This window comes from Pungitius pungitius, chromosome 7, assembly GCF_949316345.1.
Source record: "Pungitius pungitius chromosome 7, fPunPun2.1, whole genome shotgun sequence".
NCBI lineage: Eukaryota > Metazoa > Chordata > Actinopteri > Perciformes > Gasterosteidae > Pungitius > Pungitius pungitius.
In genome coordinates, this window is record NC_084906.1 from 265,587 (window position 1) to 293,523 (window position 27,937).

General features: G+C 45.4%; 1 protein-coding gene across 4 annotated transcripts; it reads left to right on the forward strand.

Moving 5' to 3' along the window:
* Positions 1 to 27,239, forward strand: ect2 (epithelial cell transforming 2). Of its 4 annotated transcripts, XM_037470681.2 has the most exons (27): positions 1 to 557; positions 1,038 to 1,195; positions 2,040 to 2,119; positions 3,363 to 3,455; positions 4,558 to 4,740; positions 5,591 to 5,680; positions 7,540 to 7,647; positions 7,807 to 7,880; positions 9,067 to 9,197; positions 9,542 to 9,654; positions 9,730 to 9,792; positions 10,382 to 10,607; positions 10,768 to 10,938; positions 12,023 to 12,147; positions 12,963 to 13,082; positions 13,233 to 13,301; positions 13,392 to 13,502; positions 14,718 to 14,814; positions 15,062 to 15,143; positions 15,502 to 15,580; positions 16,436 to 16,555; positions 17,721 to 17,859; positions 18,960 to 19,114; positions 22,141 to 22,248; positions 23,301 to 23,435; positions 24,054 to 24,489; positions 26,414 to 26,493. In XM_037470681.2, the coding sequence occupies exons 2-26, from the start codon at positions 1,063 to 1,065 to the stop codon at positions 24,468 to 24,470; spliced, it is 3,222 nt and encodes a 1,073-aa protein (XP_037326578.2). In that variant the 5' UTR covers positions 1 to 557; positions 1,038 to 1,062; the 3' UTR covers positions 24,471 to 24,489; positions 26,414 to 26,493. The 4 variants fall into 4 exon arrangements, with proteins under 4 accessions (XP_037326578.2, XP_037326575.2, XP_037326577.1 ...); XM_037470678.2 differs by lacking the exon at positions 10,768 to 10,938 and having other exon boundaries at positions 4 to 557; XM_037470680.2 differs by lacking the exons at positions 10,768 to 10,938; positions 24,054 to 24,489 and having other exon boundaries at positions 49 to 557; positions 26,414 to 27,239.
* Positions 27,240 to 27,937: the final 698 nt, after the last annotated feature.

A 27,937-nucleotide genomic window follows, 5' to 3' on the forward strand; every position in this document is an offset into this window, starting at 1 on the left:
TAAGGTTTAAGAATGAATTAATAACCAAGTTGTCTCCTGTTCTTGTAGAGTAATACATATTTACGACGGTACTTGAAGGTTTCAAGACTGGGCAAAAGAACCTGACGCGCATCGTGATTTGAATGAACGGACCAATCAGCGGGCTTGCCGGGCGGAAGCCGCTGGCTTCCTGTCCCTCTTGCCCAATCAGTGCCTTGGTCCGTTGTATGCCCTGCTTTTTGAAATGAGCTCCAGTAGCACACGAAAACCGACTTGTTCAGCTATGAAGTAGTTAGCTGTCAACAAACTGAAGCAGCCACATTTGGACAGCTTGGACTATATTCCCGTTGAAAGGGCAACATGCATCGACACCAGACTTGAGATTTTTAACAGAGATGTGTCAATTGTTTTGAGTATTTTGGACCGCAGAAGAATTCCGTATTGTATTGTTGACTGGGCTACTAGCCGAGTGGCTAACTGAGTTAGCTCCCGAGCGTATTGAGTTGAACTAGTTTGGCCGCTAACGGTGTAGCTTTCTGTTCTTCCTTTCTTCAAGGCACCAGCCGCAGTACCTGTCGGTAAGTTTGGTTTTCTTCCAGCTTTTAAACCACTTGAAGCGAGCCAACCTCTGGGGACGTGAACGTTAACGAAGGGACTTTCCTGCTGTGTCCAAGTCGGCCAACGACAACTTGGCTAATTAGCGTCTAAATAATGTGACATAAGCTAAATACCACTGCTGTCCTACCCAAACGAAACCAGATACCAGGTCACGTTATGATTTAAAAACACGAGAAGGAGAGAAGCCACTAACGCTGATTGACGTGTTTCCCACGGTGTCCTGTGTTTAACGTGTCTCTTAATGGCGTGTTGACTCTTTGCCGTTGGGTCTAAACCAAGTTGTCCAGAAGCACGGTCCACACATGTTGCTCTCTCTCCAGTTGCATTGTCCTCTTCGGCCAGTCCTTGTGTCTCTTGTCTTTAGTTTGACAGTTGTCCACCTTCTCCTGCTCCTCCTCTCCCTTCTCGGTGCTGTCTGTAACGTTTGACACGTTGGACAGATTGGTGCCTCCATCGGTCCCTGACATGGCTGACAGCAGCATTCTGACGTTGGGGACAGCTCGGAGTCTGCTGGTGGACACTTCGGTCTATGACTCCAGGATTGCAGAAACCACCAAGGACCACGTCTTTCTGGGCCTGGCATGTGAGGACGGGGAAGGTCAGTGTGCATGTGTGACTGTGTCCTCAGGTGACCCAGTGTGGACTGAGTGGCTCCATACACTCCCACAGATTTATCTGTGAATCAGGGAAAAAAAATCAAACCCTTTGTTTAAAAATAGAATTGACAGTGAAAGTCGAGAGTCCAAAAAGTCTGCAGAAAGTGCACAAACGGTTAAGTAATTATAAAAAAATGGACCAACACATGTGTGGTTTACGTCGCCAAATATAACAGCCTTATTAAAATAAAAAAAGATGTGTATATATTTGTTTAAAGGAACCTGAGCGAACAATAAATTTATTAAGAAATACAAATCAGAATTTGGTTGAACATCAGAACTTGATCTCTTCACTACTGGTACCGGGCCGTGGGGGAAAAAATATATTTTTTCCATTTGACCTTTTTTATTTTGAAAATGACCAGATTCTCTCCCAGTTCCATGCACTGGTCCCTCCTGACACATTCCCCGAGCATCACCCAAGCATTTGTATTTCATACTCAAACATCTGACATATTGAGGGGCGTAACTAATAATCCACACAATGAATTGATCATGACATTTTCTGCACTCTTTTAATAAATGTTATCGATTGGTTGATCATTAGTTGGCCTTTTATTTTACTTTACATTAATGCTACTCGTCCTAGTTTCTATGCACCTCTTCTCCTCTTAATCAGCGACGCTTTGTCCGACTGTAGCCCCCGGCTGTCAGTCAAAATAAGGAGAAACGTACATCACCTGCAGGAGACGAGCTACTCCTTGACCTGTGTCACTGTGTCAGTTCTTCTGTGTGTCTTTTCCTGTCCCCTGTTGTTCACCCTGTCTCTGTTGCGCTTCTTTTCAGATATGCTGCCAAAAGTGGAGACCAGGGTGGTTCTTGTGGGAGCAGCAGGCAGAAATGCAGCCCTGGTCAAGGCACTGCAGGTACGTCCCTCCTTTATTAGTGCTGAAGGTCCACTGGCCTCGCCATCTGAACTTGTCCAAATCCCTGCTGCTCAATGTTTGACAAGTAGGACATGGTTTTCAAGGACTGTCCTTAAGACAATAACCTTTTGCTAGTGTTCTTTTTAAAGAAAATGCAATCTTCTGTCATTGTCCCCCGAGGTTTACCGCAGTAACAGACATCTCCGGAAGGAATTTAATACCACAAAAATAATGTTCAACCATTCAATGTCAATTTGAACCATCACAATACTAATCTTCCTTTACTGAGGTTTGCATTAAACATGGAAAGTCATTTGCTTTAATTTGACCACATTTAGATTTTGATCCTTAAGACAAACCGTTTTACGGATGTTTTCAAAGCTGCTGAGGAAGTTTAAACTTTGTCAGAGCTCTCAAACAGGTGTCGGCTAACGACGAGCTGCAGCCACCATACCTGCTCATTTGACCCCCCCCTAGCCAGCACCCCCAGTCGCCTGTGCACTGCGCTCACGTCAGGCTCATTTCTAATTGGCCGGTGGGTGGTCGTAAGGCGGTGATCAGACACTGCAGAAGCAAGGAAGCCCTGCCTTAATGTTACATTGCACACCGTGTACACATCTCTCTGTCTCCAAGTCAACCAGTGGCAGTGTGTCTGAGTGGCGCCGCGTGAAGGTGATCTGGAGGCGTGGCAGCAGACTAAGTGCTGGCAGAATGACTTCCTTCCCCTGTCTCCTGAGTGCTGTCACTTGTGAAGGCTCCCTGCTTAAATCATCTATTTCTCCCCGGCAATCCAAAGAATGTGCCCACCGCTCCATCACAGCCTCCCGATTGCCTCCCGACCCCCCGCTGCCATCGCTCATGCCATCCAGAGAAAAATAATCATTCCCCCCACACATGTTTTTGGCGTCTCCTTTCTGTACCTGTCTTTGGCTCCATCTTCCCTCCGGGCTTTTCTATTCATTTCCAGGAGAGATGTCTCCTCCCAGCCAACCCCCCGTGATGCTTGATATTGGTTTGAAGCCTCGGCCTTTAAACTTTTCAAGGACGCCGACCCCGCCCCATCTCCCACTCGCTATCCTCCATTTTGTTCTGATGTGGGGCCTATTTTTATGAATTTGTCTCTGGCCTCCTCTTTGTTTGTTTCTTATTCTCCCTCAACCTTGTTTCCGCCCTCTGTTTGTTTCCTGTGATCTTCTCAAATGCCAGTGTTTGACACCCTCTTCGTGCTGGTTGTTTTTTACAGGCCATCAGAGTAATGGAGGTACCCGTGGTTAAGATAAGAGAAGGCGAGGCGGGCGCCGAGGAGAAAATGATGATAAAATCTATAGTCAATATGGTACAGTACAGTGTCTGCCTCTCTGTGTGACTGTGGAACTCTTAATGGTGGCGGGGGAAGTGCTGCATGACTCCTAATTCACAGCCGGGACTCACTCCATCACTGCATGGCCGACTCGCTGGTGGTGAATTGATTAGTGGGCATATTTAAATGTATGTGATGTAATGCGTGATAACCGGAGCGCTGCCTAGCACACGTGGACTGCTCTCAAATGTCAATGCAAGTTTCTGGGCACAGGGGTCTTTTTAAAGACTTTATATTCAGCTGCATGGCATTTTGAAAATGGCTACCTTCTAGCCGTTAATGTGCTGAGTAGCCCTGTGAACATCAGTTAGCCCACAGAGTAGTCCTTAAATAGGTCTTGGACTGTGATCAAAAGCAATGCACCTGGAACTTTGATTTAAATGAATCGATGTAAATGAGCTTTCTCTCGAGGGTGAGATGTGCCCTCATTTCTGCTCCTGGCCAGGACCTTGAGTGTAGTGTGTGACGCTGGAGGGTGCACTGCCATGAAACCATGAAGGTATCTGACACAGCTGCCTGATGGCCTAGCACAGGTCACACATCACCTGAAGGTGTGTTTTAGACTCACTGCCCCCTTCAGCTCCTGAAACGCTAGTGTACAACATTAGTATTAGTTGATCATCTCACCTTTTTAGAGGGAAAGCAAATCAGTGACAGTATGAAACTACTCCCAGGTGTCTGACTGAAGGGATGTCATCTCCTTTTTGTGTGTCTGTGCTTCAACGCCATGTGTCATTTTTAATGGGCTGGTTTCAGCAGCATTTTAACCTTCAACCTTTCTACTCTCATTCCGACTAACGCAACACTATGGTGTCCACAACTGTTCTAATGTTCATCTGTTTGGATTCACAGCTGACCGTGGTTCATTAGAAAGGGAAAAAACACTTATTTCCTTTATGCAAGTCAGGAGCAGTGCGATTCACGTGGCACCTTTGACTTTGAACCTGACATTTCAGTTAAGAACCACTTCAGCAATAAACCACAGCAAATACTTGTCCTAGTTGATGAATGTTTTGTGTCAACAAACCTCATTTCCTCTCTGGTCCGTTGCTGATGTTTGACTTCCTGCTCCATTCAGGACATCCACACCCCGTGCATTGTGACCGACAGCGTGCAGGAGTTTGCGGATGGAGAAAACACTGATTTTGAGACGGTGTTTGTCCTCACAGACTTTGATTCTCCCAACTACAACTACCTCTACAAACGCGACAACCGCATCGTCGGGCCTCCCGTCGTGCTGCACTGTGCTGCCAAGGAGGAAGTGAGTGATCAATCATGTTCTCTCTGGGGGAGGATTCGCCAACAGGATGAAACCAACATTTCATTTGAACATATTCCAGAGAGCCACCGTCACAACTTAATGACAAGCTGCAATGTTTTCAACTCTAATGTATTTAAGGAAAATAGGGTGTGCAGTATGAACCTGAGATGGTGCACTATTGGTAATCAGGTACACTGAATATCACAGTATGCTAACAATTGAATTGCTAAACCAATCGAGCCAGACTCGATACGTGGAGGAGGGGCTGCCTGTGCACGCTCACACGGCCTCACGTGCACCCGCTTTGGCCAACTGTCCACTGCTTGTTGGAGTAACAGAAGTGAAATGTGGTTCCCTGTGGAGCATACTGACGGGTCAACATGATTCTTGTTGCACTTGAATAGACGTAAACGTTAATTTATTTAATTTTATGAAAATTGGATACAGTCATTTTTTTGTTTTTATTTAAGATTATATCCAGCATTTCTTTGCTTTAAGTGTTTTGAACTTCTTAATACTAAAGTTATTATTGACTCCTCCCCTTTTCTCTACTGATCCGAACCGTTAACCTGAAATGAACCATGAGGGTTTGTCCCTCAAACCCCACTAGAAGATATTGAGTCAGTGGTCAGGTTTAGTACCTTCTGTTCTAACAAGTTAGAAGTCGGACCCCAAAGGAAAATCTAAACCATGCCAAGGTCTAGTGTTGTTGCCAGCAGATCCTATACAAGTACTGGCCTGAATATGGTGCTGTTTGTGAGGTTCTGCCAGTCCTTTAAGTTTATTGTTCAAAGACAAAACGGCCTCTGAAGCAGCACTGTGTTGTTTTGAACTTGTTCCCTCGCTGCAGCCTCTCCAGTTCTCATGTCGTCCTCTCTACTGCACCACCATGCTGAACCTGTCGCTGTGTTTCACTGGCTTCAGGAATAAAGAGGAAATGGTGAGTGTAGTAACCACACTATGCACTGCAGTGTCTCCCATAGCTTAAAACTCCAGGGGGGCCAAAACATACTTTATGTACCAGGCCTCTCAAAATACCATACATACAAAATGCCATTTTCCTTCGAGATCTTTCAAAAGGCACATCTTTAATGATTAAATGCAGCGCCCCCTAATCTTCAAAAATGTGGATGTGTTCAAGGCTTTAATGTTCACACATGCTATAGTTTTGCTGAGGGCAGGCCAAGCCATTTGGAAGTTAAATCTTGCCAGATTAAGCCACACCTCTTGCAAAGTTAATCAGCCCATATCTCATCAGAACAATGAGCTTTCAGCACTATTCCTATACATCAAGGGCACATTGAACCATTAATGATCCACCGAAGGTTTCGTGACAATCAAACTCAGCGTTTAGGAGAAATTGCCAAAACTTTTTCACAAAATTCAAAATTTCTAGAGAGCGCTAAAGAGACATTTCTTTATACCAAAACGTGAGACTCAAAAATTATCACATTTTTTAACAGTCCAGATATCCATGCAAATACAAGAGGTTCCTCTACGACTCGCCCGTAGCCAGGACCTTAAAAACTGCTCATGAAACCCAAAAATAAAGTGGAGAAGAAAAGAATGTTCAATACAAAGTGGGGGTCCAGTTGGGAATGGCTGGTTCATGACCCAGCCCAAAAAATAATGTATTGCACCCATTGTAGGAGGGTTGAGGGGGTCTCTTAACCTAAAGGACCATGAGGTTTCCTTTGGTCGGGTCAGAAGCATCAAACACAGTGTTGTGTTTAGGTTCCTGGTTCTCATGAAGTCGGCGGAGCTTTACATCTTTGCAAATGTGTTAAATATCCTATCAAATAAATGCTTTATTTATATATGCTACTTGTTAAAAGCCAAAGCCTTTTATGTAATGATTTTTCACATGTCCTTTATATCAGCTCACACAAACACTTCATCCATTTGTTCCTGGTCCCTGTGTCTAACTTTAGAACCCATTGTGGCCCCCCCCCCCCCTGCTGTCGACCTGTCCTAGGAGGGATATCTAATGCACAACCTAAGTACTGTAAGCTAGAATATTATTACACGGGTCCCTGGGCCTCAGAAGGGAAGAAGAGGAGTTTAATATGGCTATTAAATGTGACTAAAACTAGACTAAAATGTAATTAGTTTTTATCAACTAAAACTAAAAAGGAATAAAATGTGACTAAAACTAACATGCATTTTTAGTGACTAAAGACTAAATCAAAAATAGCTGCCAAAATAAACACTGGTGCCAGATCACAACAAAAGTCATTAGTGTCTTAATTCATTGGGCCTTTCAGGACCGAGTCCTCCAACAACCGCATAGGCTGAACCGAGGGTCTGTCCTGGGGGGGGGGGGGGGCTTCTGGATCTGTGTACCTACAGCTCCAGCTCCACTGCTGCCATTGCAACCTGCTGTCATGACAGTAAAAGCTTTAAAGCCCAAAAAGGTAGAGAAGGTAATCTTCTTATTACATTTAATTTAGAAAGATATGCTTCTCCTTCGCAGCAGGATTTAAACCACAGTCCTTAAAGGGATGAGAGTGAGCAGTACTTTAAGCCATCTAGCCTCTCTTTCTTCTAGAACTATATGGCCCACAACTAAATGCTGAAGTCTAATGCATTCAAAAGAAAAAACGAACCCCCCCTGAAGGTCGAATTAACAGGATTGTTGTATTCCTAAACTGCGTTCAATGCGCATCAATGATTTTTTCCCATGTATGATGTCTTTCTGTTTCATATTGCTACCTCTCATACATGTAGGTCTACAGTGACTAATCACCTGAAGCACTTTAGCATTAACTCAACTTGTGCTCACTTTTTGTTACTGTGCAGAAGAAGTTGGTGAATCTGGTTCATCACATGGGTGGAACTATCCGGAAAGACTTCAGCACCAAGGTTACCCATCTCGTTGCTTACTCCACCCATGGAGAGAAATACAGGGTTAGTACATCCAGTGTTCCCCTACCATTATATTGGGGGGGGTGCCCTGCCAATACCAATTGCAAGAAGAGTGGGATCGAGGAACAGTTTGAGCCTCGTGACCTCGTGACCTCGTGATCGGACTGAGCTCTGACTGTCGTGTTGTGTCCCATCCCTCAGTTGGCGGTGTGCATGGGGACGCCCATCCTGACTCCATCATGGATCCATAAGGCCTGGGAGAGAAGAGATGAAGTGTAAGTACCACGTATCATTCAGAGCCATGTCGAGCTCCACCGTGCAGGCTTTTCCTGCTTCTGAAAGGCTATTTGGCTTCATTGGTGATAGAATGAAATGCATGGTTCAGGTAGCAGCTTCTCATTTTGAGGATTGAGGCTTTGTTTTCTCTGCCTGCCTGAAAGAAACTGCACTCTAATATCTGTGTACAACCTGGGCCTATTCGGCCTGGAAGTATGGAAGTCGGTACCCATTGTTTAGTGGTCATTATAACTTGTGGCTTCTATTGTCGTCTCTTTGAAGCATTTATGGACTTTGTGGAAACAAGACAAACGTAGCACCTGAGCCTCAAGAGATCCTTCAATGTTATATGAAGCCTCAGAGTGAAGTCCTTGAGCGAGAGGGAGAGTTTTGTTTTTAAATCACTCTGCAGGTGAAAGTTAGTTGTACGATGCAATGATCCACGCTGGTCCAATGTCTTATTTGTGCCTGGAAGGGATGGTTGGCTCCTTTAATTGGACGAACCTGGCTGTGACGGCCAATGTTCCTCCTCTTAAAGGAGCTGAATGGTGACACATAGCTGGTCCTCCTAGAGAAGAAATATATTACAGTACAGTCTGTTCACCATTGTTGGCTCAGAATTCTTACTGTTCAGCATGGAACATAAATTCTTTATGGTTATTGACTTTATTTATTTATACAGTACCACATTTGTATTTTTCCCTTTTAGGATAGTTACTACAAAATCAGTTTTCTGGTCAAAGATAAATCTCAATAATGTGTGATCTATAATAGTCTGCTAACCCTAACCCCATTTAAAGGGTTACATGAATATCTTTTAAAAGCCTGATCTATACAGATGTGTGCTTTTGATTGATTGATTGATTGATTGATTGTATTTTTATCGCAGAGTTTTCATAGGAATTGGAACTACTGATATCTCAGGGAAGGGCTAGGATGGCTGGACCGGACCTTCAGTGAGCGATTCTGAGTTAATAATGAGCTGTTCAGACTAGCAGCACCGGGCCGTGCTGCACTTTAAACTCCAGGTCCGTCCAGGAGGTCCTTACAATCCGTTTGGAAACATGGCAAACATCTTAAATAAGTGGAACAGTGTGTTATGAGTCGTCCGATAACCCGCTGTTTTAGAATGAGGATGAAGGGCTGATAGTATTGATGGTAACGGTGCTTCATCCTTGTGTTAAGCCACTTTAACGCAGCAGAAGAGGAGTTTCGAACAGAGTACAAAGTGCCTCCGTTCCAGGACTGCATCCTCAGTTTCTGGGGTTTTTCAGATGAAGAGAAGACCAACATGGAGGAGAGGACTCTCAAACACGGTCAGTGCTGCAAACAGACACAGCTCCTCTCTTTGGCACAAGGTTATTCATTGTTGCTATAAAGTCATAACCTTGACTCATCTGAACACACGTAAGACGAGTAGCTCGGACCGCTGGGCGCTGTAAGAATAAATTGTGCCGAAGAGCAACGTCCGTTGTCACAGCGTAACACGGGTCTTATAGCGTCTGAAGCGGTTCAGCGCCCAGCCCCAGTCCTCAGTGCAGAGAAAGAGTTACAGTCCTAGTGCACCAATGGAATGACTGCATAATTGAAGACGATGATTAGCCTCCCTTAACATGACTCCAGTTCATTCATGTTCCCATCATGGTTTTCTGTTTCTAAGGTGGCAAATATCTTGAGGTTGGAGATGAAAGATGTACACACATGGTGGTGGAGGAAAACTCCATCACGGAACTCCCATTTTCTTCAAACAAAGTCTATGTGGTCAAACAGGAGGTAGGTAGAGTTTGCTGCCTCTGATTCTGGTCAAGCACCATCACCACAAGATAACGGTTCCTCCTTCTGTGGTAGTGGTTCTGGGGCAGCATTCAGATGGACGCTCGGGCCGGAGAGTCCATGTATTTCTACGAGAAGGTGAGTTAATGGTTAATGTGCATGTGAGTACTTCTTCTTGGTTTAAATGTTTCAGTCGTCCCACTAGTCCAGAGAGGATGATGTAAATGTGTGAGTCGCCTCTAAGTTTCAAACGTCTCCAAGATGCAGCAGACACGGGTCAACGATTAGATAGCAGCTGAAGAAAGGGAGCCACATTGGCCCCAATGCTGACATCCAGGCCTCAAGGACACATGTGCTTTTTACTCCGTTTACGGTTTGCATATCCTGCACGTGTATGGAACCTCATTTGAATCTTTTTTGGGGTCTTACCACCATCATCTCCTTAGGAAGTCCAAATGGCCATTTACCCCACCCTTAAAGGAAGAATTTGCCGTTTAAGGTCCAGATCCATTTTTATCCAGAGTGATTATTATTATTATTATTACATGATCAGGTTATGGCATCAGTCAGAAAAACGCCTGCTCCTTTGTTCATCAGATACTTGTAGTCTTCAGGTTGTCATTTTCCTTCACCTCATTCGAGACATTCAACCTTTCTTTTCTTTTTGTCTTTAATTTATTTTGGGTTTTTTTACATAATGGAATACATCTGTCCCACTGCACGTCAGAACGACAGCCCAGCCATGAAGAAGGCCGTGTCCCTGCTGTCCCTCACCACCCCCAACAGCAACCGCAAGCGCCGGCGTCTCCGGGACACGCTGGCTCAGTTCACCAAGGAGACGGAGATCTCCCCCTTCCCTCCGCCGCGCAAAAGGCCGTCAGCAGAGCACTCCCTGTCCATCGGCTCTCTGCTGGACATCTCTAATACCCCGGAGACATGCAAGGCCTTGGCAGGTAAGAACAAGACAGGGCAGGAAAACCACCAACCCTGAAGGTCTTTACATGCTACGTAAAAATAGACTAATGCAGCGACTTGGACAGAAGTCTCTTTTGTTTCTTTGGGAGATTCTTCCTGGAGATTCAACTAACCCAGATGATTCCCTCTGACTTTCAGAAGACAGAGTAGGGAACAGTTCAGAGAGCAGAGGAGAAAGGAGTGTGGCCACAGGTAGGACGAGAAGAAGGAAGGCCAAGCGAATGAGGATAAGGACAGACAGGGACAGGTCCAACCAGGGTACATGTGCTCCTCAGCTACCAGAGGAGGAGCAGCCAGAGACTTCCACAGGTCAGCGTTGGCTCTAGGAGTAAGACAGTGACAGGGAACACCCTTATGCAGTGGGGGGGGGGGGGGGCAACTCCATCAGACACACAGAGACATGTGACTGATGGCTCAAATCATTTTTACATTTGTAACAGGCGACGTGACCACAAAGAAAGTAAAAGTATTCAAAACCAGGAGGCGTGTGTGTTTCCCTGGACTTATGAGCACTGTGGTCCTCCCAGAAGACCCCAGTGGGAGGGTCACTATGAAGCCCCCAACCCTGAGACCCCAGTGGGAGGGTCACTATGAAGCCCCCAACCCTGAGACCCCAGTGGGAGGGTCACAATGAAGCCCCCAACCCTGAGACCCCAGTGGGAGGGTCACTATGAAGCCCCCAACCCTGAGACCCCAGTGGGAGGGTCACTATGAAGCCCCCAACCCTGAGACCCCAGTGGGAGGGTCACTATGAAGCCCCCAACCCTGAGACCCCAGTGGGAGGGTCACTATGAAGCCCCCAACCCTGAGACCCCAGTGGGAGGGTCACTATGAAGCCCCCAACCCTGAGACCCCAGTGGGAGGGTCACTATGAAGCCCCCAACCCTGAGACCCCAGTGGGAGGGTCACTATGAAGCCCCCAACCCTGAGACCCAATTAGATTTAAGAATTAATACGATTCTTCTGGTAAATGTGGGGAAATATGGATGTTTGCACTTAAACTTATTTTAGAAAGAAATGTTTCTATGTTCTACATACATTATGTCATTTAGGTGACGCTTACAAGTTATGTTATTATATATATATATATATATATATTTATATATATATCTCGTGCTATATAGATAAACCACGCATCCCTTTTACCAGTGGAGCTGAAGAAGAATCACTTTTATGGAGGATCATCATGTGCCTCCCACTGTGTCCCATTAGCTGAAGTGAACAAAGCCCTCACATTGTGCAGTTTCCCTTCCATTGACTCATGCCTGTGGTAACAACAAGGGATCATATGATCAGTATTTAAAGAACATCATTATGTTGTGTCCTTGGACCTTTAGCCTTAAATTCCTTAACAGTGGGTGATTCTCGTGCTTAACCTGCTCTCCTCCTGCAGAGACCTCCAGGCCCTCCAAGAGCTCCACTCCGGCTCTCTGCAAGCAGTCAGCCAGGTGGCAGGTCTCCAAGGAGCTCTACCAGACCGAGAGCAACTACGTGGACATTTTAAGCACCATTCTGCAGGTATACTCCCCCACTGGTTGGCCTCCCAGTTGCCCCTGACAACAGTTTGAGGCTAAACTAAAGGTGTGTGTTTAATGTGTTTAACTGTCCTCACAAACCGCTGCTTGGTTTGTAGAGAGACGGGAGGCATGCAGGCCCAGCTGCATTACTGTTACTGAGGCTTATTCATCACACAGATGTAATCACTGCACCTTAATCACAAGTCGTAGTGCTGCTGATTACTTATGATTGATCGGTGCCAAAATAAACGTAACCATCTACCTGACCTGTTGTGTTCGATCTGCATATTTCCTCATTTTTCATTAATAATACATGATTATTGAGTCCTCATGATCACTTATTTTTTCACAAGAACATGTAGCAATTTTTTATAGATAAACCTGGCTCTGTCTCTATGATGTCGTTACCCGTCTGTCTCTATGATGTCGTTACCCGTCTGTCTCTATGATGTCGTTACCTGTCTGTCTCTATGATGTCGTTACCCGTCTGTCTCTATGATGTCGTTACCCGTCTGTCTCTATGATGTCGTTACCTGTCTGTCTCTATGATGTCGTTACCCGTCTGTCTCTATGATGTCGTTACCTGTCTGTCTCTATGATGTCGTTACCCGTCTGTCTCTATGATGTCGTTACCCGTCTGTCTCTATGATGTCGTTACCTGTCTGTCTCTATGATGTCGTTACCCGTCTGTCTCTATGATGTCGTTACCCGTCTGTCTCTATGATGTCGTTACCCGTCTGTCTCTATGACGACATGTTAGCTGTCTCTCTGTCTTGTTTTATGGAACACATTTCATATTTTTTCTTTCTCTTTAAGCTTTTCAAGATACCATTGGAGAAAGAGGGGCAGGTGGGTGGACCCATCCTGGCCCCAGAAGAAATGAAGAACATATTTGGCAGCATCCCAGAAATCTACGACGTTCACACTAGAATAAAGGTAGTGTCTTGAGCTGTTTGCATCCACATTTCAATTCATTTTTTTTTTGTAGAGCCCAAAATCGCAAACTACAAATTAGCCTGAGCCAGCCCTAACTATAAGATATCAAAGAGGAACATCCACATGACTGATGTTTGGTTTCTCCTTCAGAGCAACCTGGAGGAGCTGCTGACAGACTGGTCAGAGGACAGAAGTGTAGGAGACATCATCCTGAAATATGTGAGTCCCCACATCATAGACCGATGTTGTCTTTGTTTCTCTATTGCATGCGTCGTTTTGATGCCTCTCACCTGTCCTCTTTCCATCAAGTCTAAAGAGCTGGTCAAGGCCTACCCCCCCTTCGTCAACTTCTTTGAAATGAGCAAGGAAACAATTGTTCGTTGTGAGAGACAAAAGCCCCGCTTCCATGCTTTTCTTAAGGTAGGACCTCGTTTACTATGAATGGCATGTAAAGGTACATTTTACATAGTGAGTTTGAAGCATATAAAGAGGTGGGACTTCTCACACACAATGAGTCACAACATTGTCTTTAAAACATACCATTGCACAGTTCACCGGAGGTATTATTAAGGGTTGTAAAGAGCCTTTGTTTTTCATTTGCAAAAGCATACAACAGGGCACATGCATGTAGTTGAGAAGAATACCGATCCCCTGGATGCAGCGGAGAACTTTAAACATAAAACGTTGTTATTGAACGTCTTTGTCATCATCAGCATGTTGATTATTGGTAAATTAAAATCATGTTAATATCAACTTCATCTGTAGACTTTTTACACCAGTGAGAGCAGGATGTGTGTATGTCTACACAAAGTAGACCATCACCTCCAGTGTTGCATCACCGTTCAATAGGGGGGGCCCAAACTGGCATCTCCGCCCCCCCAAGATATTACATCTACAATTATCCACTAATGTCTTCGGTCCGTCCCGATGGGCAAATACTTTGGAAAATGAAGGTGTTGCACATTTTACTCTCCCCCCCCAACATTGAAGTAGACCTAAAGGATTCAGAGAAAAACACTAAAACCAGAGGCTCGAAAAGCTTTATTCATTTTACATTTACAAGTGTGTGTCTGTGGGGGGGGGGGGTGATCATAGGAAATAACTTTCATTCAATGTTCATGTTTCTGTTGTTCAATGAATGAGTTCTACTCACTAATGGATTAAGTCAAAAATGTAATTTTTACATGCATGTCTGCTTATGACAAAACATTTATGGGATGGAAGAAAAGATTATTATATAAAGATTAAGATTACACACATTATTGAATCCTCTTATTTAGTACGTCACCACTCATAAGGTTTCACAGGTCTGAATGTGTGGACTTCATTTAACTGAGTACACACACTATTTAGTCTAATGCAGTTAAAGTATGTTGGTAATTTATAAATTGAAGGTTACTGACCTGCTGCACATTTACATCTATAAATGTATTATTAATCCTAAAAAAAACAGACATGTTACATCTGTGTTGTCACACTTCACACGGTCTCACTAAACTAGTGACAAATCAGCAAAATCCCATCGGACAGACTTCAGCTAATCAACCTTCAATCTGTTGGATGGTTTCCATCACACACACACACACACACACACACACACACACACACACACACACTAATGCTTTCATTGTCCAGATCAACCAGTCAAAGCCAGAGTGTGGCAGGCAGACGCTGGTGGAGCTGCTCATCAGACCAGTGCAGAGACTGCCCAGTGTGGCCCTGCTCCTTAACGGTAACACACACACACACACACACACACACACACACACACACACACACACACACACACACACCCCGCGTTGGAAAAGAAGTATGCAAATGACAGCGTTGATTGTCTTTTGCTCCTTATCCTTCCCCTTTCATACCATTATTTCCCATTGATACCGCTCTGTAATTTCTACTTTTCTTTTCCCCCCCACATGATTTTCATCTTGCCTGTCTGCTTTTGACCAAACTTTCCCTTTCTTCCGTGTCCTCAGACATAAAGAAGCATACGTCGGATGACAACCCAGACAAGATAACGCTGGAGAAAGCAATAGAGTCTCTGAAAGAAGTCATGACGTGAGTAGGAGGGACCTCGGCCTTCTCTTTTGTGCTGATCGTTTCCATCTCGTGTCCAATTGTTCAGAGGCTCTAGGTTCAACTTTTAATAACAACCGTTCTTTAGCAAAGATTTGAAAAAAAACAAGTGACTTCTATTGAAGTTGGTAAGGCTCGTGCCTCGTAGGGAACTTCCTTTTATTGCTCAACAGTCCCCATGGTCCAACCTGCTGCTTCTATCTAGATCACTGATCACGTTACCCTGAACCAACCTTTCAATTACACCCATGAAATGTACTAACATATTTCTTAGTAAATAGCTTCAGTGCTACTGAGACGAATGAATAACGTGCATCGGCTCTCCCTTTCCTCCCACTAGTCACATCAACGAGGACAAGAGGAAGACTGAAGGCCAGAAGCAGATCTTTGATGTTGTTTATGAAGTGGATGGCTGTCCTGTAAGTTTGATCTGCTTTAAAATGATTAACCCGTCAAACCACAGTAACCATAACTAAGATCACACATGAAGCCAGCTGACTCTTCCTCCGAGGCACAATTCATTTCAATCTAATGAGGACATACGTGTTTTTTTAAAAATTTGAACACAAATTAGTTGAATTTGTAAATCTGACTTTGAAAGAGTCCGTGCCTCGCAGCCACCAACCTCACCGCGCCCGTGTTCACGCATCGGCGTTCCTGTCCCGTTAGTCCTGCGTCCTGCCAGCAGTCGGTCCATCGGAGGCTGGCGCTCGCTCTTTGGTCTTCCAATTGGACCGCCGCCTCCACCCTCCCGGCTTTCTGTTTAGTTGTCTTTGTGACCACATGTGTTGCCGTATGATGTCACTGGGTTGTCTTCCTCATGGTTGTCATGGTTTCCCCGGTGGCCTCGTCAGTGTGGCTTCATCTGTTTAATCAGCTGGGAGTACGTTGGCAGGAGAAGTAGAGAACTGTGATGTGATGCTCTAAAGTGTGCAAACATGGTCCACTGGTTGAGAGGTGGGCTGATGGAATTAGGTTTGAAATATGTGATCACCGTACAAACTCCGTTCCTGTTGTGCTGTTTATTGTTGACTACGTCTAAGCAGCATGAATCCGATGTCCTTACGGTTTACGTTTTTGACATATGAAGGGGACGTTTTTGACATACAGATTTTTACACCTCCCATCCGAGCACACAGCTACGTGTGTGTGTAGAGATGGAGTCATGGTTACCACACAAACGCTCTTTAACAGGGTAAAACACCAACGCTCCCGTTCCAACGTGGATCAGTAAGCTCTCGTCCCATTTGTTGTGTGCTTTGTCTTCTCTGCAGGCCAACCTGCTGTCGTCCCATCGCATGCTGGTTCACCGGGTAGAAACGATCGCCCTGGGAGAGCAGCCATGTGACCGTGGAGAACATGTCACACTGTTCCTCTTCAATGACTGCCTCGAGGTGAGGATACGAGTAAATGTTGAACAATGTCATGCGCACCACGTTCACACCTAGATAACTCGGGGCTGTAGATCACACTGAGGGTATCTTGACGTCTATCAACTCTGTACATGAATATTTCATTTGCCTCTAAACTTAACTGAAAAATATCACTTAAATATTTAAAAAATGATGAAACTGCCCAGTTATTCATTTTAAACTTATCAAGTATTTCATGCTCATCCAAAATTCCCTTTGGTTTAACAGAGTGAATTAACACAAATGCATCTTTTAGAGATACTGAACCAAGTTTAATGCTCTCGTATTAAATGTACTATTCATACACATCAACCACAGTGTCCCCCTCCACGGCTCTGCTGCCTCCTCCATTGGTCCTTTACTGTTGCACAGAGATGAAAGTTTAGATTTTTATTAGAACTATGTTGTTCTAATAAAAATCTGCTACTTTGTAGTTCTTTTATCTAATAAAATGCATACAAGATGTAAATGCAATAAGGGTCCAGGCCATTTGAGAGCTTTCTATTTCTGTCACTTGTCATCATCTAAGCAGTGAGTGAAGTTTCCTTCGTACCTCGTTAGTTAAACACATGCAGCGCCGACATGTGCACACGCAGCGCTGCATACAGCAGCAGAGAGGAAGGTGATCAATCCCTGTGTGTGCTGACACAATCACTTAATTAGGTGTGTGTGTGTGTGTGTGTGTGTGTGTGTGTGTGTGTGTGTGTGTGTGTGTGTGTGTGTGTGTGTGTGTGTGTGTGTGTGTGTGTGTGTGTGTGTGTGTGTGTGTGTGTGTGTGTGTGTGTGTGTGTGTGTGTGTGTGTGTGTGTGTGTGTGTGTGTGTGTGTGTGTGTCCTCACTCATCATTGATTACTCTTGCATTCATACCTTCACTGTCCCCCTCTTCACTCACACTGCCAAAGTAACACTGACCTATGGTGTAGTGTCATGTTTTATTCTCCCCCCATATCTCTGCATCTAATTGATGAAGCATTAATGATTTGCATCATTTACCTCACTGAGGGCCTCATTGATTCGTGGACAATTGACCGATAGCAGCTTCACCCAGACGCTACAAAATGACCAACATGAGTGGCCTTTCCTTCCACTTTCCTCCCAAGTCGCTGCCATTTCTTTGCATCGGCCTGATGTGTGTTTGTTTGTGCAGATTGCGAGGAAGCGCCACAAGGTGATCAATACATTTAAGAGTCCGCTGGGACAGACGAGGCCCCCGCCCCCCCTCAAACACATCACACTGATGCCGCTGTCCCAGATCCGCAGAGTGCTGGACCTGCAGGACACGGAGGGTAAGCTATTTGCTGATCAGGATCCTGCTTTTCACTCTCCATGTGCTCCCCGTTGTGTGCACCGACTCAAAGGAGTGCTGCCCTCATGTAGCACAATGTTCAAAAGAATGACGAGTCGACTCAACCGCCAACACGGCAGAAGCTGTTTGATGCTCCGGAGTCAGCTGGCTTCTGCATTTCCTTCATCTGTGTTTGTGTGTCCAAACATCAAGGGGGATGCAAGCTGCTGTTTGTCACTTTAATCACAAATGCTTTTAGTTTTTAGTCAGTAGAAATTAGATTTTCAATTTCAATGAGACTATACTGTATATATTTTACCCTTATTGGAATATAAAAGCTTCAAAAACTACAGAAACCTTATCCAGTGGATATTCCATTTGCTTTTTCATGGTCACACAAAACGAGCTACATTGTTTTACCACCTTTCTTATTTCATACATTTTACCAGCAGACTAATATCCAGGTTTTAGAACTCATCGCCCACTGAAGGAGCTTTACATTGACAACATGTTTTAATAGTAATAGTAAATATGTATGAACATGGCAAATTCATTTACAGAGAAAAAACGTATTGCAGAGCTTTTTAATTTAGTGATGCGTATTGCGATCTGAAGGTTTTTTGCAGGTTGAGGCATGAATCTGGTGCACCGTAGAAACGTGTAACGTTCATGGGACATTTGGTTTTGAGTTTAACACAAGCTGTGTCTATAGGACGCGCTTCTCCCGTTGCCTAGCAACCTTCTGCGCTTGACAGTAAAAACATTGGTTACCTATGTCACGTAACTTAAGCCGTTTTATAGACTAAGTTGTAGATCGGTCGATATTCTAGTCCCACCTGCCTCCAGCCTGAATAAATGAAATCCTCGTCGGCCCGCACTGCATGCTGGGATATGCTGGGCTATGCTGGGCTGCAAAGGATGGATCAGACGGGTCGTCCCTTTGATGTGACCAATGCTGTCTGTACACAAGTTGAGGGCGTTGGTCATAACACGTGATTGGCTCATGCACTTTGGATGAAGCCCTGGATTTGTCTTGCATTGCTTGTGTCCTCCTGTCCTGACTTCAGTGCTCATTAATTTGTCCTCCTTGTCTCCCTGCAGACTGTGTGAATGCCTTCGCCTTGGTAGTACGCCCGCCCACCGAACAGGAGAACTTGTTGTTCAGCTTCCAGCTGGCCGCCGAGGAAACCGTTAAAAGCGCCTGGCTGCGAACTCTGTGCCGCCACGTCGCCGACACCATCTGCAAGGCTGATGCGGTGAGAAGCTGCATGCGCACCAGGAACAGATAATGGGTAGTTTGACAGAGTGCCAGGCAGCGATGGAAGCTGTGATGGATGTGTAATCTCATCAGCAGTTTACTTCTACAACCCCCTCAGTCCTGATCTTCAGGCTCCTCCTGTGGTCCAAAAGCAGGCAGAAAGCTTTGTTTCCAGGGTAAAAACGCTTTGGGATGGATTCACCCTAAAAGCAACTTCACAACCAAATGAGTAGCACGTGTGAGGCGGGGGACACCAAATGTTTAATTGACATTTGGCCCTCAACTTAACAAAGGAACCCACATATTTAAATTCAAAATGAATGAATGAATTTCAGCTAAATGCAATAGTTACATAGATTAACAGTTTGCCTGACTACAACACCAGCATCCGTGCCTTCATGTTGTCATGACTCATCAGCCATGTCCATGGTGTGTCGTTCTGCTGCTGTAGCCTGTGGGCCTTAAGGGGCCACGTGTTGTGTGTTCAGAGATGGTGTTGTGCGTTCCCTGGATGTAACCAGTGGTTATTTGAGTTGCTGTTGTCTGGAACCAGTCTGCCCGTTCTCCTCTGACCTCTCACATCAACGAAGCTGCTCATTGGACAGATGGTTGTGTGTTTAAATCCCAGTAGATGAGCAGTTTGTGACATACTCAGACTAAAACCAACAAGCATCCACGTTTAAAGTCACTTAAATCCACTTCCTCTCCGTTGTGATGCTCGCTCTGAGCAAGTTGTCTTCGACATCCAAATGCGGTGAATCAAGCCACGTGATTGGCTCATTAGCCATTTCTGTTGCGTTGGGTTGTGTCGAGCAACTGAATCGGTGTTCCTAATAATAAAGTGTCTTGTGAGGGTGTGTGTATATATATATATTAATTAGTGGTGGGCATAGATTAATTTATTAAATCTCAAATAAATCCTGCTCAGTAAGATGTGTGTTTACTGTTTATTCAGCGAGGAGTGAGGTTCCCAGCTGGCATCGATGAGGTGTACAGTAACGCTGAGGTAGTTATTGTTGATAGATGTCCAATGGACCCCAGTCAGTGCTGCACACCTCGCCTCTACCATCTTCTCATCTTTTGCGGCTCTGCGGCGTGCTGCTCATGTATCCTCATGATAGTTCGCCCAGCAGGTAGTTTGTAAGATGGATCACCTGCGACTGCCTGAAGAACCAGCTCGAGCCCGTCATCCACTGAGGGAGGAGAATCGTTAGCTTGGCCGAGCTCTGCTGACGGGCTCCTTAACTCGGTTGCACTCAAACGTTCTTCCCCTGCGCTGCATCAGTGGCTCGGCATCTTCCGCGTTAGCTACGCCACGCTTTGCGTGTAGGTGATATTTGAGACTTGATGAACTAATTCCTGTTTGCACAAAGTGCAAACGGCCTTCGTCTTGTTGAGGTTTCCATTGGGAAGCTTCTTAAAAATAACTTTTCCCAAAGCGGTGACTTCGTAGCTGCATCCATGCTAGCACGTCTCGTTCTCGCCCCCTGCAGTGCAATCTGGCACCAGAATATCAAGGTGAAAATCATCATCGCTTGCGTAGTATAGACCCAGCTCCCAACACAACCTTGAGAATAGATTATCAGCGCTATTTTTTCTTTATTGCCGATAAGAGTCTCACCAAAACGCAGCACGTTACCGCCGATAACGGCGCACCACTTATAATTATATATATATATAATTATACACCGTAAATCCTCAAATAGTGGCCAGGGCTTTTATTTACAGAGGCTGCACAGCACACCGGCCTGTATTAGGGGCAGGCCTTTATTTCTTACTTACCGGTATCTTACCGGCACACTTTTATTTTAAAGTAATATCAGAACAATACAACAGGCAAGTTAACTTAGTGTTTTACAGTTTTTTTTAATTTAAACGAGTACGTTCCCTGTTGGTGACACAAAGAACGTACTGTGCAGGAGACAAGATACCCTTTGAAAAATCTCAGTCAAAGAAAAAAGACTTGAGTGATGCAGTTGTAACCCTGGGTAAATCCCAGGAGTGGTACCTCAGGCTCGTAGTACTCCAGTGACGAGATACTTCCACTCTGCAGTGGTTACAAATAGCTTTGCTTTCATCCACTATGGCGTCTGGTACCGTACGGCTCTGAGACGTCAGCCCGGGTCAAACGGCTTCAACCAGCAGCTGACTGCGTCCTCTTGGTCACACACAGCCCACTGCAACGGGAAGAGTGCATTTCTGTTTTCAGCTGCAAATGAAGTCACTTCATGTAATACCAGCAGCAATTTATGGATTGGATTCTAAAGCATTTATAAACAGTCTGCTGTGCGTTCATGTTAACGCAGCAGTGTGAGTGTGGCTCACAAATGAGGAGCACCATCAGAACCAACTGATGACGCGCTGCCGTCACGTGATGGTGGTGAGTCGTGGGCAGCAGGGGGCGATGTTGCCCTCCTGCCTGCCTCCATTCCTTGTGCCGTTTTCTCTGCCCAGTGCTACGATGTGAATACCAACTAGATGGAGTCCTGCTTGTTAACACACTCCATGAGGGGGGGGGAGACAATCCTGCCACACATCCCTCTAACGTATCTATCTGCATTGATCGGAGGCCTGTGCACTATAACCGTATCAGATTTCCCAACGCCGTGACATTTTCATGTACTATTCATACCGGTGTTGCGCCATAACGACTGCGGCAGAATTTCTTTTTTACGCCTCCACTCAGAGCAGGCAGCGGTGGAACGGTCAAACGCTCTTTAACGGGGTGAAACAACACAACAGCTTGTGACAGCTGGACACAGCTCGCTTGCTATCACCACAAGAAACACAGACAAGAGGAGCTGTGTCTGTTTGCAGGGTTTTTGGTTTGGAAAATCCAACGTAAGTTAAATCAAAATAAGGTCTGGTGACACCACAGCAGCTAACGAGCCGGCCGAGCGAGGGCGCTGTTCAGGTGAACGGCGTTCCCTTTCAGGGTCGAACTGTACTGTGTAAAATACTGTGATGTGACCTTAACATCCGGCTCTAGTTGATTGCATGTGTTTTTTCTTGTGTGGTAACCAGGAAGACCTGATTCGATGCACAGACCCAGACTCACTACAGGTCAGCACCAAAGATATGGACAGCACCCTGAGCAAAGCCTCCAGGGCCATCAAGAAGACCTCCAAAAAGGTAGCGTTAGCATCATTACATTACTCGATGTGAGCCAACCTCAGCTGACGAGCTGTCAGCGACCACGACACCGACACGTTGACCTGAAGCCGACCCGGGTGGCCTCATTCGGGTCGGATTGACGGGACCACTTACATCATTTCCTGCTGAGTGACACAGAATGAAATTAGACATCAGTGCAGACGCTTCCCTTTGATGTGATTTTTGCCATTGAAGTGTGCCTTTCCAACACCTGCAGACACGGCAGCAGAAGGGTTTTAATGTTTAAGTGAATATCAGCCTCACTTTGCCTGAAAGAATCTTTGAAACAAGCAGATAAAAGCGATGCTGCTCTATCTGACTGTAAAGCACACCCATCTGAGCGGTGAAGGAGCCTGAAGACAGACTCTGGGCCAGCTGTCAGTCCACCAAGTTCCTTCCTCATTCACACAGCGGGGAGTTGAACTCTTAAAGAATTCCAATGCTCCCTCCTCCTTTGGCTCTTTCCTCTCATGCACTCGGTGCACAGTGTCAGGTCGACTTTCTGCAGTGTGCGTCCATCTGAACATGTGCATCATCTTATTATATGGAATTACTTGTATGCAGAGGTGTCAAAGTATTCACATTCATTACTCAAGTAGAAGTATAGATAGTAGTAGAAGTATCAACTCAAGCGTTTTACTTAAGTAAAAATACAAAAGTACTGGTTTTAAAACTACATAAAGTAAAAGTATTGAAAGGGAAAAAAAGAAGTAAAAAGTACAGATATTTGCGCGAAAATGTAAGAAGTAGAAGTAAAAAGTCTCAAAAAGTCTGAAAATAAAATACTCAAGTAGAAATTTTGGGTATCTATACTTTACATAAGTGCACATGTTCAGATTGACACCTCTGCTTATATGGATATGTTATATGGAGTTACTAGCTTTACATTGGTACATTAAACTCCTCCAATGCAATGTGTTATGGGAATAATAAAGAGACACTAAGTGGAAGACCCATAAAGTGTGTTCCACTGACTCCAGATGACGTGGCATGTAGTTGAGTGTGTGTGTGTGTGTGTGTGTGTGTGACAGGTGACCAGAGCCTTTTCCTTCACCAAGACCCCGAAGCGGGTGATCCAGCGGGCCTTCATGGCCAACAGCACTCCGGAGGAGAAAAGCCAGAGGCTGAGTTGTGAGAACCGTGTGGGCAGCAGCTCCACGCTGGCTGTAAGTCCACATCCTTTATTGTCACTTCACTGTGGGGGAAAGGACACGTTGCTCTTATCTGCTTCTTCCTGAAAATACATTTCAAAATGCCTTTACTCTGCGTCCTACATGCATAACCCAATTAATAGTGGGAGTCTCTGTTCCATCTGTTCCTCACTCCCTTTCTTCTCTCTCCATCTCTTCCTCGCTTTGAGAAGCAGACAATTGATCTCTCCATCAATCCACGATGGAGCCACCATCAGTCAGTGTCACTTCTTTAGATCTGGCTTGATTTAAAAAGCAGGAAACCGTCCATCTGCTCTTCAATGTGAAGGACTGTTTTTGTTATTTCAGTAGCTGTGTTTATTGTTCTCTATTTTCATAAAGAAGTGGGTGATGAGAAGAGGTGACATGGTGAGGTAAAGTTTTGTTGGTCCCTCATCAGACCTGGTAGCTTGCAGGGTGTAAATGAAATAACTGAAGCAGGTTATTCAGAGTTTGGACTCAAACAAACCCGAAGCGTTTCTAACAATGTCTTTTGGTTCCCCCCCTGAGGACGTCCTCTCGTGGGGTCCCGTCTCATCGTGCTGTTCAGGTTTCCCTTCATGACGTGTGAATCCCTGCTCCATGTGTCTCCAGATGTCTCGCTCTGCCTCCACATTCAGTTTGACTGATTCTACTAAGAGCGGCGCTGTGGTGCAGCGCTCAAACTCTCTGGACCACCCTCCCATCAGAGCCAGGGCTTCAGTCTGTGTACGCCCCCCCAGCAGCCCCGCCCACAGCCCCCGCCCTAACGCTGCCCTGGACTTTAATGAGAGCGCCCAAGAACCCAAGTCGCTCCTTGACGCCCCTCTATTGTCCCAGCCAGTGGCGGCTCCTTCAGCCTCCTCCACCCCTGCTGCCCCCAACCAACCCAAATGTAGCCACCTGGTGTCCCGACATCAGGCCCGCTTCCTGTCTCCCCTGCCTCTTAATGAGTCATGCAGGGGTCTCCGAGCGCCTGTGGAGGCCAGCAGGGCGGCCCTGACCAGTCCTCGCAGGGAGACGCTGCTCTGACCCCGTCCTGGAGTCTGATGTGAGAAACTCGTCTCTATGGGGAGGGGTGCACCACTTGATAATAGATCCTCTCTAGCACTGTTGGCACATTTCTATCCCCAAATCAGCTCATTAGAGGCCGAGAGCCTTCCACAATGAGATTGTGTCCTAGGCAGAGGTTCTAAGGGTTGATTTGGTATCTGTCTGCTTCTCTGAGTCACGTGGAGGACCAACTGATGGTGGGGTCTGGGAATGTTCACGGCGTGGTGCGGTTGGTTGGGTCTAATGGAGCTGAGCGGACGTTTGGATTGACATGATGTGATTGTTAAAAGGTGTCTGACTTGAGGGACCTGACGGAACCGTCTCGTTCAAGAATACAAACCCTTGATTGTGGATGCTGTGTCCCTGAGGAGGTCTCCAGTCTCCCCTGGAGGTCCGCTTGTGCTGAGCCATGGAACCCGGACAGAGCTCCACTCTAAAGCTGTTCATCATTGGGGCAGCATCACATCAAAGTGTACACACACACACACACACACACCATACAACAGCCTTTTGTGATCCATCAACCCACCTGGAAAGGAATTCCTCATCAATTCCTCTCTGCCCATCACTTGATGGTTTAAATGGTCGTTTAGGTCGGCATTACATCACATGTCGTTTAGCTGACACTTTTTATCCATAGAGATACAAACTCAAAAGAACAAGTAACAAGAAAGTACATTTTTCATCAAATAAGCAGTTTCAAAACATGTCATAGAAAAGTGCCATTATAAGAACAGTTTAAGTGCTACGGTCTGTTGGTGTTTTAGTCGAGGTAAAAGAGTCTAAAGAGGTGTCTTGAGTTTTCAGAGAAAGATGTAGAGGCTCTCTGTGGTCCTGATGTCATCAGATGGACTTCATCCAGTCACAGCACGCTACGTGAGCACCAATGATTTGGTAGATACAGGCAGCCACTGGTAACCAGTGAAGGAAGCGGAGTGGGAGAATTTGGGAAGGTTGAAGACCAGTCGAGCTGCTGCTTTCTGGATGAGCTGCAGAGGTGGAATGGATCAGGGAGACCTGCCAGGAGACAGTTCCAGGAGAAGAGAAGTAGTTCAGTGTTGACGGGTTGATCTCCATCGCTTTAACCGCTAACTGTAAAGAATTGAATAGATTTCACCCAGAACCATTAGTGAGTTTTTAGAAAGGAAGGTGCAGACATGACCAATGAAGCTCACCCCCCATTGTCTAGAATGGCTTTGTGTGAAGTCATTCCAGAGCCTGGGGGGGGGGGGGGCTGATCAGCCATGCTCCACATACACATTTAAATGAGCTGATGTATGTGTTGCATCATTCATTGCAGCATTAGAACTGCTAATAGGAATTTAAGCTGCATGCGAGTACAGCAGTGTGACCTCTTATTGGTTGAATTATTTCAAATAGAATCGAAATAGCAGCAGGTCCAATGTGTATTAAAAGGAGGGGAAACGAGCCCCTGTTGTTGCTTGTTATTGAAAGCCTGGTTTGACATGGACTACACATTGGAACATTACACCGCATCACCTTTAGACAAAGTCCTTCATACCATCAATCTGTCCCCAGGTCCCTCCATGGGGACACCTTTAACAGCTTTACTGGCTGGTGGTATGAAGTGGGTTCCATGGCTGAGTGAGCGCACACACACACACACACACACACACACTGATGTTTGGTTATTCATTAAAGCGCCCTCACGTTTCTTCAGTTGTAACGTGTTGACCAAAGTCCTTTGTGTAATCTCAAGCATAGCTGTAAGCACACGCTGAAGGATCAGCTCCATCACATGTGACCAACGGGTGGAGGTGTTTCCAGCTCCGCGTACAGCTCTAAACGGGTGTATCTCCACCTTAGTGACGGAGTGGTGATGTTTAGAGCCGACCTCGAGGCGACCATGAACCAAAGTCGTCGCGTCTCACACACAATGGCTGTTCTTCATCTGTTTACAGGCCCACCCCTCCCCCTCCATGGTCCATCTGCCCTCCATGTTTGAGAAGAAGTACCACACATTCAGTCGCTCCACCACCCACCTCTTCTGAGACGACTGATGCTTCACAGCGAGGTGTGTGTGTGTGTGTGTGTGTGTGTGTGTGTGTGTGTGTGTGTGTGTGTGTGTGTGTGTGTGTGTGTGTGTGTGTGTGTGAGAATTGTCCAGCTGGAACCATGAAGCAGTTGTTCCTGATGCAGCAGGAGCAGACTGCTGTCCTGTCCGGTGCCCTCTGGCTGTAAAAGATGAAGGATGCTGTGCTTTTTGTTACTGTTTCCTGATTGGTTGGCGTTGGTTGGAGACACACTGTCTGTCCTCTGGTTCTGTCCACAAAGGTCTCTGGATGCTGAATGTGTTTCTCACTGCTTTAGAGCTTTCTTAACGACATCAGGTGGTTGAGGTGTTTGTTGTAGTAGAAGTTACATCTTCTTGTTGACTGACATTGTTTTATTGTCGTAGACTTATTCTTACCTGATGTACTTGTATCACTTATTGTAATTAACCCACTTTCCACATTTAAACCTTTGGTAGTTCCCAGCTTTTATAAAGCTTCTATTTTAACTTGCGAGTTGAATAAAAGCACTTGTGCTCTTGTTCCCTGTACTTTGTCCTTTTTAAAGCCCTTTTTACAGCGTGTATCTGAATGTTTCACAAGGAGTGCTGCATCAGTGTATTTATTCTTAATTATCCTTTTCTCATATTTATGTTCCATGTTTGTCTATTTTTCCTCTAATTCTGATTCGTTGTCTTCTGTGGTTTCATCTCTGTATTAAATGCACTAAAACATGTACCTGAAGATTTAATCTTTTTTTACCTTGTGGTCTTATAACCAGCATATTATTCACAAATGACTTCAGCTTCAGTTTTTTGTTAACATAAATCATTCATCAAAACAAAATGTTACTGAAATTAACTAAAAATAACCACTTTGTCCTTGAATCTGGTGTCAAAGACCGAAGAGTCTGAAGTTGAGCAGATGTTTGGGTAAGAACCAAACACAGAAGCAGCTTCAGATCTTCTGCTGCAGAGGGAGACCTGTCCCAGATGACCTGGGGTATGTATTTAAAGTCAAGTCTTTGTTGTACAGGAAGCCCGTGTAAAGACCTCAGAACTGGAGTGATGTAATCCACTTTCTGGGTCTTAGTGAGGACTCAAGCTGCAGCGATCGGATTTACTGACTTTACAGAGACCTGTGAACACACCGTTGTAATAGTCCACTCTAATCCATGATGTGGCCTTCAGGTGATAGTAGGCTGATGGGTGTGTTCATGTTGAGGTCAAAATCCATCGTTTCTGGCTTGGTTTGGTTATTAATGAGGGGATGGTGGTCATGGAGTGGTGTGATGTGCTGGCAGCCGCATGGTTGGTGGTTCAAATCCCGGCTGCCCCATGTGCCATGTTAAAGTGTCCCACCTGACCCCTAATCGCTCCTCAGGCAGAATGTAATGCATGGGTTATAATGCAATGTAAGTCGCTTTGGATAAAA

Bases quoted from the DNA above. Each gene is read 5' to 3' on its own strand.
- ect2 (XM_037470681.2), top strand. From the start codon at position 1,063: ATGGCTGACAGCAGCATTCTGACGTTGGGGACAGCTCGGAGTCTGCTG. The intron at 7,881-9,066 runs GTAAGTACCACG...CCTTGTGTTAAG, and splicing joins TGGGAGAGAAGAGATGAAGT to CCACTTTAACGCAGCAGAAG. The intron at 10,608-10,767 runs GTAAGAACAAGA...TCTGACTTTCAG, and splicing joins GACATGCAAGGCCTTGGCAG to AAGACAGAGTAGGGAACAGT.